This window comes from Mchenga conophoros, linkage group LG16, assembly GCF_057382185.1.
Source record: "Mchenga conophoros isolate Kocher_MC1m ecotype Shallow Benthic linkage group LG16, M_conophoros_male_GT1.1, whole genome shotgun sequence".
Taxonomy (NCBI): Eukaryota; Metazoa; Chordata; class Actinopteri; order Cichliformes; family Cichlidae; genus Mchenga; species Mchenga conophoros.
In genome coordinates, this window is record NC_140541.1 from 36,030,285 (window position 1) to 36,041,974 (window position 11,690).

General features: G+C 42.8%; 1 protein-coding gene across 1 annotated transcript; it reads right to left on the reverse strand.

Annotated features, from left to right (window-relative positions):
• Nucleotides 1-9,133: 9,133 nt before the first annotated feature.
• LOC146557240 (pancreas transcription factor 1 subunit alpha) lies at nt 9,134-11,308 on the reverse strand. The gene is made up of 2 exons (XM_085250581.1): nt 10,642-11,308; nt 9,134-9,499 (listed from the first exon to the last, which is right to left on the reverse strand). Exons 1-2 carry the CDS (start codon nt 11,219-11,221, stop codon nt 9,462-9,464), a joined length of 618 nt encoding a protein of 205 aa, XP_085106707.1. The 5' UTR covers nt 11,222-11,308; the 3' UTR covers nt 9,134-9,461.
• Between the last annotated feature and the right edge of the window lie 382 nt (nt 11,309-11,690).

The window sequence follows — 11,690 nt, forward strand, 5'->3', positions numbered from 1 at the left end:
AAATATAACCAGTTATTTTATTGTTATTGAAAAAAGAGATCGGACAAAAATATGACAGTCGGATGAAATAAGATGTTCTATTTCAATCAAATGCATTTTATTCGACTCTTGGGGATAAAGCCGACTTTCACTTAGTTACAGGAAATTGGACTAATATTAGTAACAAGACTGTGTTGAAGATAAAACAAAACATTTCCTAATGAAGATTAATGAACGAGAGCGTGTATATTTTACTTTTTTGCAGCAGGGGCTATATTTATAACCGGTATTGCATGATGTTCATGTATTTATTAAAGAAACAGAAATTTAACTGCTAATGTAAATCCAACGAAAATCAAACTGGTCCAAGAATGACATCATTAACAAGCAATTTAGCTAATTTACACACACACACACACACACACACACACACACACACACACACACACACACACACACACACACACACACACACAAAGTGTGAAAATAATCACGTTACAGCAGCTCGACTGTTAGGCGTGTTAATAAAAACAGAATGTTATGATTTGCCCATTATTTAAGATTTATATTAATTGAAATAGTACAAAGGCAACATAAAATATCAGAACTGAAAATATTTATTGTTCTGTGTTAAATTACATGCTCGGTTTGAATTTGATGGCAGTGGCACGAGGAGCCGTGAAGTTTCAAGTATGAAGTAAGCAAACGTTAAACTCCTGAGAACTTGGTGTTGCTTATGCGAACCGAGTGTGCTTTGTGTTTTAGGCGTCACCGGTAACGGTTAGTGTCACTCTACTTTTACGTAGTGCCAGATGCATTAATTCAGACCGTGGCATGCCCCGGGCTAGGTCCAAGTGTGGTTTCACATTTTACTGGCCTCCTTCATACAGCTTCTACACGAAGAAGGAAATGTTTCACACATGCAAATATGAAAGCAATGCTCGAATATGCACAAGAGCAAGTATGAAAGAGGGAACATGCACCTGAAGGAGCGTGCACAAAATTGCACACACTTTCCCCCAATTATGACCTCTGACCTTCTGCTCCCTGGCTGGGCTGCAAGAGGCCCCTGGGAGAAGGGTTGACTTGCAAAGTATGAGACTGATCCTGTGCAGTGACTATGAGGTAGGCTTCTCAACCACACACACACACACACACACACACACACACACACACACACACACACACACACACACACACACACACACACACACACACACACACAAACTTCACAAAAAGAAGAAGAATGGGACCTTAGCTGACACTTTTCCACCCACTGTGTGCTCTAGGCAATGCTAAGCAAGTGCCCACTCAAAAGTCAAGCAAAGCTTGCAAAAACACTTTTCACACTAACAGAGTAAAAATAATTCAGCTAATCAAAAAACCTTTAACTTGATGTGCTGCTGAGGTAGTTTAGTTACCATGTGTTGTTTCTTTATTCATAATTCAAATACCTCTCACCCAGTGTTCAATGACGTCGAGAGAGGCTGTTGGCTCTTGGAAGATAAAAACACAGCCAAATACTGTAAAATGAAGTGAGACAGGGGGAGAGAGAGGGATGACTTGCCTCTCAGATCAAAGGTGAGCTTGGGCCGTAACTCAGCGTAGCAGGATGACGTACTTCTGTCTCGTCTGACACCTTTAAGACCAGCTCCACATGAGCCGAGGGCAAGGCCTTAATAAGCGCAGAGCCTTTCTGCTGTCACTGCAGCAAGAAATGCATCCCTGCTGCATGCACCGCCTCATAAACAGAAAAGGACAGAGATGAGGAGTGAGAGTGAGAGGTGTTGAGAGACAAAAAGCAGTTTCAAAAGAAAAAGAAAGAAAAGAGATGAAATGGCAAACAAAGAGGCCAAATGTACGGACGTGTGATGATTCACAGAAGACTTTGATCTGACGTGGAGGGTCACGGATGTGTGAGGAAAGTCAGGAAAGAGATGATTTGTTAGAGGCTGCGATGAGTGAAGTTTTGCTGTGTGTCTGACAGATTTGGTTACCTTTGACTTCACCACTATCCCGCCATCCCCAGACACTCGTGAAGTCTCACCCCAAATGATCTTGGAAAGAGGAACTAGCTTTGGCCTGCATGCAAAGTCGTGTACAGTCTACATTATCACCTGATTACGGCATGCATCAGTGCATCCACATTTGCCTTTTTATATGTGCACTTAACATGTGCGGATCTGCGCGTGCGGGTGTGCCAGAAAGTGATTCAAGATGAACCAGAGATCAGCAGAGGAAGGCCCAGCTGCTTTTCATTGCACAGAGTACGGTGTCTATTACCAGGAGTGCAATCGCTTTTAAAGCTACTTGTAGCACCACTGCTTCCACTGGAGGAATCCTTTACATATCTATACAGGAATCCAACCCTGCGACTTGAACCAGCCACAAAGCACCTAACGACAAGGAATTTTCTCCGAACAGGCTGTGAAGACCACAAGCAAAAAGAAGAGTACAACATTTCCAAAAGGTCAGTGCTATCTATTGACAAAAAGAACATGAGTGATCACCGCTGATTAGTATTGGAACAAAACAGAAAACAAATGTTAGCCATCTCTGCCGCTGCTGTTTTGTAAAAGCGTGTCTGTTTCCAGAGTTTGAGAAAAAAAACATGAATGTCTGTTTTATTGCACAGTTCTCTTCCAGTAAGTTGTGAAAATATGACTCACAAGTCAGCTCCGAATAAGAACTCGCGCGTCATACTTACTCAAAGTCCTTATTTAAGGTCGAATGAATGCAAATACATTTAGAAAACCAACAAGACATTTTTTGTAACTTCAAAAGGCCGATAGCATCAAGGAGAGAAAATTACACATCGCTGCCTTTCCTGCTAAAACATTTCTTTAGGGATACATTGTCCCAAACGTGCAATCGCAGGCTTGCGTTTCTTTGAAAGCACGAGACTGCCACTTGTTTCTAATAAGAGCCCGTATTTAGCAGAGGCCTCCACAGTGAATGAAACAACAGGTAATATCAATGAGTGGTACATATTGGACTATAAAACCATAGGGTCACCTGCACTCACAGAGCGAGTCCTCAGTAACGCCCAGAACCCATTCATTCATACATCCACACTGCACCATTCCTCGGCCCCGGGGCTGATGACAAGGTGTTTCTGAAATCGCATTAGGGGCCCTTTCATAAAGGTTTCACTGGGGAGTGTGTAACAGCTTGAAGCATTTAGACTTTGTTTAATACGATGCAGACTCGCTGCTCGATGCTTTGTCTCCTGGGTGGAAAGGGGCCCGGGATGCCAGAGACCCCCACTGTTAGAGTTTGCTTTGATATCTGGAGGTGGAAGGGGAAATAGAGCAGAATAACCCCTGTCCTACACAGACACAAATACACGCCTATACGTATACACACCATCAGCCCACACCCACACCAAAACCTGTGCACGCAGTACCTGACTCTGCCTGGCTGCCCTGCAGAATTATGGCCATCCGATGAAAAAGCCAAGCTTTGAAGTGCAGCTTTCAGCGGCTTTACACCCTATGGGAGAGCTGCCTTAAGAAAAGAAATCATGATCTATAGTCACATGGTGCATGCTGTATCTGTTAGGTAAGGTACCCTGGTTCCAAAATGCTGTCAGTCAAAATTAAGCTGAGAAATATAAATAATTTAAAAATAAAATAGATTTTCACAGATGCTTTTTGTCTAAAGTGACTCGCATTTTTATCCATGCAGGCAAGAGGATAGATTTGTGGTTCGGTGTGTGGTTTGAGGACTCAGCTAGTTGTTGAACCCAGTGATTAATGGCTGACCTGCTCTACCACCTGAGCTTTGTATTTATATATGTATACACAGATTGGTTGTGGGAGGGGGGCTCAGATGGATAGGCTGTTTATTTTATCAGTTTTGTCCAATAAGAGAACGCTCTTGGCACAAAGTAACGGTCCCTAAGTTCAGCCACACTCAACTCAAATGCAACTCATTGACTTGACAGTTACAAAAAACAGAGTTGCCAGAGCAATTATGTTGGCCATAACACAATTATATTCATTATGCATGTACAACTTCCAGAATCTAAACTTTAACCAGGCCAGAGAGAAGGGAAAGGGGGTGGGTCGCGGTGATCAGGTCAGAGTAAATTTGCTGAACAAATGACAGAAAGGCCGTGCACTCGGGTGATGATGGGGCAGCCTCCTGCACAAATAACGTAGAATAATTAGAGCTGCACTTGTGACCCTAGTGCCAAGGTTAGCACGATGGTTGGCCCAAGTTTGCAGTGCGATGTGTCAGCCAGCTGGGCTAGGCTACAGTGAGTTTTGGGGGAGGCAGTGCATTAAGGTTGGGCAAACAGTGTTGTTTGATCTGCTGATTGGGCTAGGACAAGCTGGGTGGATGTCAACACGAGGGTGGCGTTTACAGCCTGCTGCCGCTCAGTGTCACCTGTGTGACCAACGCTCTGCATTAGAGCTGATCCTCAAGGATAATAAATCTTTTACATGTGACCAAAGCTAATGCAGAATTCCTACAGCTCATCTTTATCTGCCTTTTCATTCGTATTTCACAGATAAATCTGACAGCAGGGGCAAGCAGGCCTGCCCTCAGGGTCCTTCTGCATCAGCCAGAGGGATGCTTGAGTGATTAAAAAGTGATTGTCAAAAGTGGAATAGTTCACTGGCTGTGTGAAATGTAATGATCGGCTGTTAGATGGACTAGTGTGCCCCCCCTCCCCGTTCAGGGCCCTTGAATTCGGGCCCCTGGGACACATTGTAAAGATGACACCACATTTTCCTTCACGCACTCTGAGGATGAAAGCGCTGAAGCATGAAGGGCAGGACTGTGAAGAGGAGCTGTAATGAGGAAAGCAGGTGAGGTATTTAGCCAAAGTTTCACAGCTATTAAAGTGCCAACACACTGGACCCTCACGGTGCTGGTGCTTCCGAGGCATCAGCATTTAGAGACAGACGGATGTTTGGCTTATAGAAGTTGTTGATGGTGGAGTAGTAGGGTGGGATTACATTAGCGGGTTTTAAATTAGCAGAATAACCCAGATGTTCTTAGATGTCATATTTATTTATTTACATCAAACTGAACGCTTTTGTTTTACTTTCTCTATCTTAGCTCACAGAAAACGTACGTTATTACGGTTGGTGCTCATATTGTAGGGACTGTAAGTCACAAAGTAGGCGTGCTCTGAAACATACCCTGCTTTATCCTACTGGATACTCATAGCATGAATTGAACATCATGTTATGTTTACTTAAACTTGAAACTAGCGATTGAGATCGTAAGCATATCACGAAAACGTCTCCTGAGGCCATGAAACAAGAGACCCGAGGGTTATTTTCCCAAAGACCTCTTACCACTACAAGAGTCCCCCCGCTGTCCATCTCTTACATACAGCCTATGGTTCCTCATCTAAGTAACACGTGTGGTTATTTTTACACCGTATTACGTCTATTCTACCTTCTTTTTCTGCTAGAGTTTCATTAGTAAAATGGGAACAGCTGACCAGGATATGTCTTTGAGCAACTGCTTTCTTTCATCTGAGCAATATCTAAAATTACAAACATCCCATGTCAGAGTGATGCAGAAAGAATTACTCCTAGGCTGGATGATTATTATGAGGCTGTTTTAAAAGCTTCCTGAAATCCTGAGTTAATACAAAACACGTCAGATAAAGTACTGTCAGGAGCTAGAAAGAGTGCCCTACTAAAATCTTTCTCCTCACATCATAACTTGAAGACCTCGTAGTAACATGTTATCCCAGTAGAGCCTGCAGGCTTATTAGTGGTTCCTTGTTTCTGAAAGTAGGATGGGAGGCAGAGGCTCTCCTGTGGACCCAGCTCCCAGTTTGGATTTAGGAGACAGGCGCCCTCTCTACTTTTAAGATTAGGCTTCAAAGGTTCCTGAGTGATAACTCTTATAGACAAAAGTATTATGTTACAACTCTTAGTCTTTGAATTCTGGTGATTTTCAGTCCCATTGCCACATGTGCATAAAGTCAAGCACCTGGCTAGGCAGCGCGCCTTTACAAGCATTAGTGAAAGAAGGGGTTGTTTTAAGCAGCTCGCTGAATTGGAGTGTGGCACCATAATAGCATGCCACCATTACAATAAGTCACTTTATGAAATTTCTTCCCTTCTAGATAGATCAACTGTAAGTCATACTATTGCAAAGTCAAAGGGTTTAAGGACCACAAAACCTCAGCCACAAAGTGGCAGAGCACATATTGTTACAGAGTCATCAAGTGCTGAGCCACATGATGCTTAAAAGTCTCCTGCTGACTCAATAACTGCACAGATCCAAACCTCTGACATTAACATCAGCACAGAAAACTGTGCCGCAGGAGCTTCGTGGGATTGTTTTTTCATGACCGAGGAGCTTCTGTAGGAGTAACATGTGGGCTGCTCACCAGTTTTGTGTATAAGCCTTGGACCAGGTGACCCTGAACCACCCATTAGTTAGGCTGCAATAGGCTCCAACTGCGAGGGAACTTCCCATCATGCACTGAGCGCTTTTTCTCCACTTCCATCTTTTCACTCCCCGTGTGTGATTGTTGGAGCATTCCCTCTAATATTAAACAGTAATTAATACAAAAAGAAATAAAAAAGGACAGGGAAAAAGGAATGCTCCTAAAGCAAATAAAAATCTAAACATTTCAAGACAGAAGCTTGACATTTATGTCTTTATGTGATGTATAAAGTCATCCCCAAGCCTGACTCAGTGCATGCTATAGCTTACTTTCCCCCCTCTTTCCACTTCTTTCAAAATGAGACGTCCAAGCTGTTGTTGCAGGAAAGAATTTCTTTTATGTTGTTGTTTTTTTGTATAAATTTTGATCAACGTTTTTAGCTACATGTAAAGTACGATTGACTGTATGTCAAACAATCCTGAATTGGATAAACAAGTAAGAAAACGGATGGATGTCAAACAAAAAGGCCACTTTCAGAACGTGTCCGTCTTTTCTGTTCTCCCTGATTTGTGACCTTTGGACAGAGCTGTTGCAGAGCGTCTTTCACACAAACACCTGCATTATTCCAGCAGGATGTGATGTACTGATTGTATTTACAAGCGCACAACCCAGACTCCACAGTTACACTAACATGATAAACACACCTGCCGGCTGATGGCAGAATGGCCTCACAGTGTTTGTCAGTGTAAGACTGCCGGATGTTAAATCAATAAACTACCTCAGTGCAAAAAAGAGAAGACGTCCGATCCAGCCCACAGAGTGGAAGAATGTTACTCATTCTGGCCACTAAAATTTTCCGCTTGGCTGAATCATATCTCATCCGAATGGTATTCTGAGCTGTTTTTGATGATCTCCAAGTGCAATCATTTGAAAATGCAGCACGGCGTCACTTAATGGGGATAAGCCAGATCCTTATGTATTTTGAAGAAAGTTCATAAATAACGACACAAAGTGAGAATTTCACATTTTAACAAAACAAGCTCAGATTCTTCATTGTGGCTGTCACACAGTGTTTAGTTTATTTTATAAAGATTTTTAAGCTCTTAAAGAGACATAATTATCATTATTTAATGATATTTCTACAGATAATATTATCCCACTTATGCTTGTTTAATTTATATGGAAGATTGTTTGTATTCATCTGATTTAATTTGGCACACATTTCATCTGTTTTTAATATGCACTGTATAACTTTTTAGTGCTTTTAGTCCTTTTTATCTCAATATTTAGGTTACAGTGGAACCTTGGAGATGATGTCACTGAAGACAAAATGTGAAAAAATAAAGTAAAACACACACAGGACACCAAAAAGGGGAAAGAATTAGTTAACTAATACCACTAGAGGGACCCAGGGGTCACCGAACAGCAGAGTGGTAACAAAGGTGACTTATCAGTACGACTACAAAAGGTCACGGGCTCATTTATACTCTTCTTCTCTGTTTTATCGAATCTTGTTCTTCACAGGCAAATATTCAAGGCTTTTGGGTGCATTTGCATTGTCCAGCAGGTGCACCGCACACAAATGCGACTCACATGACTCGTGTAACACTGGAACACTTCCCTAACAGAATAAGCTATCGAGCAGGACGGTTTCTCTGACGCGGCATTATTTATGCTCCACACATCTCGTTCCATGCACAGAGAAGTGCCGTGAATGACGTTTCCACGTGAAGGTTTGAATCTCACCGGTCTAACAGAACAACTGGGGACTTCATTTTAATTGACTGTGACCAAAATTCCCACAACAGAAATTCAGCTACACATCATCCATAAGCTGTCATAACCGGGCTGCTTTGTAATGGTTTCCTATGGGCTCCATTACTGGCACTAGAATTGCCTGAGCAAAAGAAAAATGGGTGTGTTGTTGACTCCCTTCGCCTGTTTTACACATCTAACTACACCTGGAGCGGCATCTGCGGACTGCTGAGAGGAAAGCCGAGCACCATCATTACATGGTGTGCTACAGCCTGATAATGGGGCCATAATGCTGCACTGTAAGACAGAAAGGGTTGGCTGTGTGCTGGACCAAAGCAAAGCTCATCTGTTGGACAGTGAAGTAAGAATTACAAATTTGATTGGGGTTAACACCCAACCAGCATGTCAGTTTCAAGGCTGCTTGTCTGGCCCTGCTCAGTTTGCACTTGTGTTGCAGTGTGTGTCAAAATGACTGTCAGGACCCGGGGTTTCCCAGCAGACCATTACCCTGTAATGACATCAGCGATGTTATTCTCGTTGTCTTTGAAAGGTTTTAATGTTCAGGCTTGAACTGTGCATGAAGGCCGCAGTGGAAAATGTAGGTAATGTGTTGCCTTTAAGTAGAGATCAGTGTCACATCTACACAAAATTGCTCCACTGATGGGGCTGCACTTGTCTGGAAAGAAAGAATACACATTTACACGGGATGGAGTAACTTAAAATGCACAGAAAGCCTGAAAATCACTGCATTCTCCAAGCTGCAAACAATTACATGATGATATTTTCCACGAGTGTTTTTGTCATAAATAAGAAATAATTACAAATAAATAAACACAACAGATGACAGATGACAACCGGCCTTATTGCCATGTTTGGAAACAGCACCTGACACGCTACAGCACGCCGCACCGATCTGCTTCTCACGCCCATCGTCTCATTTACATGATCAAGGCTCTTTTTAACACATCAGCTCGCAGCCTAATGAGCCAGAGTCCAGAAAACACTTCAGCACCGTGTGCAGAAGTATGAGTCCTTTACAAGTCCATTCAGTCTCGTGCCAGTGTGCCTCTCTGTGGCAACAATGACGACCCTCTTTCTCGTCTTTGCCCCAAAAACAATGGCTCTCAATTACCAGTCAATAACAAATTAGAATTTTAAAAGCTTCCAAGAACAAAGTAGTGGATAAGACTAAGAAAGCCTGAGGTGTGTGACCTGGTGAGAAGTCTGCAGATGTCTGTCGGCACACTCTCTCCTGCTGGCTGGCTGTCTGTTCTTGACATGCAGTGAGAGGAGAAGGAGGAAAAAAAGTCTGAACCACCTCCTCGCTGAAGCCTGTACGCTCAGGGTGCCCCGTGTTCCTCCGTTAATCCCACTTTATCCAAGAGAGGCGGGCTGTCAGGTCTGGGAAGGGCAGAAAGAGACAAAAGCAGGACAAACACATAAGTTTTGTTACATTTTAATGACTGTTTAACAAGTCCTGGTCTGGCCTAACCCCCACAAAAGAGGCTTCAGAGACGATCGTCACAGAATTAAGTGAAAGGGGGGCAAAGGAATACAACTACTTGAGTTAAGATTACATGAGGCTCATTTAAGAGCAAATGCCCCAAGGAAACACACCTGGGGATAAAGGTCTGTGCTAAACACACAGAAAGTTGCTTATAATGACATTTCCTTTATGGGATTACTGTGAACGACTATTAGAAAACTACTACATTAAGAGCCCAGTGAAAAACTGAAAGGGGATCTTTTCACTGTGCATTGTATAAAAGAGGCCATATTACAATATATTCTAATAAGGGGGGAAAAATGAACTCAATCTTTATAAAGAAGTTCTGATGTTTTTATAAGCTCCTTGAGGCGACTGTTGCTGTGATTTTGTGCTATAAATAAATATAGTAAAACTGACTTGAATTGAACCAGGTCTGTTTCTTTCATGTAAAAGTGAATTGAATGTAAAATAAATGTTTTAAAAAACAGGCTTTTGTCACCGTTTAGCATATCAGTTATATGATGAACGATTAATGAACAGCTTCCTAATGATACATGCCATTTTCCTCTGTTTTAATTAGTTATTTTTTGTTTGAATTATAAATTAAATAATGATAATAATAATAATAATAAATACTGTATTAGGACTCTGTAGGATTTAAGTAAATTTCATCCAGTTCCAACGTGGGAAATTTGATTAAATCGAAATATATCTCAAACCAAAAACGATGAGTTTGTGAGGTAGGGGGGCTTTCTCTATGTGGTGTCGTTGTATGTAAACATCATTTAGCATTATGTCTAAATATAAAATCATCATAATAAAATGTATAACTCGATCTAACTTTGATTTACTTTTACTTGGACAGGTTGTCATTTATAAACCAAACTGACCCTGGTTAGATTTACCATGTGGAAATATTACATATTATTATTACAATTATTATTATTATTATTATTAGTAGTAGTAGTAGTAGTATTAGTAGTAGCTTCTCTGCTGGCTGGATCTGAATCGTTATAAATGACACCATCGTGAGCTTAAGGAGCACTCAGCCCACCGCTTGTGTTCCAGATGGCGTTGGTTTGATTCTTGTAGCCGCTCTTCATGCACTCGTCCACATAGGATTTGGGGTCGCAGCCGGACATCAGGATCTCTCTCAGCAGGGCGATGTAAGCTATGGCCAGTCTCAGGGTGTCAATCTTCGACAGCCGCTTTTCGTAGGGAAACGTCGGCACGTGGCAGCGAAGCTCCTCGAAGGCAGAATTGATGCTGAGCATCCTCTTCCTCTCCCGGATGTTGGCGGCATGCCGCTGCACCTTGTATGGCTGATGAGGTGCTAACGTCCGCGCACTGAGCTTGGTCACATCCAGAGACTCTTCGGTGGGGGAGCTCTCTCCCCCAGGACAGACGCCAGGGCCTGGAGACTGAAGGTCGAGATCGGTGAAGGTCAGCTGTGCGTCCGGGAACACGGACTGACAGCCGAACGAGGACCAGGGTGAGAGCTGGCCAGTGGCTGCTGTGCAGTCCAGCAGGAAGGTGTCCAGTTGGCTCTGAAACGGGAAGTTCTGGTCCATCTGCCCCCATAATGCAAAGTCTGCCGTGCCATCCTGGTCGAAGTCAAAGAGTAGGTCCTCCATACTTAAAACGATATTTTCCTGTCAGGGAAAATAAACTGTGCAGGGGTGATGGACAAAGTCCCTACAGAGGAAAACAGACGTCTGATAACTACCTGCCTGCCTGCTCAAATCTGTTGTGTGGTAGCTTCATGGGCACATCTCCTGGATTAAATACTTCACGGCCTTCATACTTCCCGGCGGGTCGCCCTGACCAATTCTAAAGGCTGAAAGAGAGCTCTCAAGAACTCCTTACCCCTCTTTGTACGGCCATCATTGCTGTAAAACAAATTACAGAGGGATCAGTGGATCTCCAACTGACAAAAAGCGGAGAAAACACGTGTCTAATTATAAACTTCCCCTGAAGTAGGTCCGCTAATATTGAGAACGACACTCAGTGTTTAGCAGTGACTGGAGGACTTGTTTAGAGCATTGTGGCGCAGCAGGCCGCGCAAACCCGGCAACCTCTGAATGAGACTGTTTTACCTTTAAA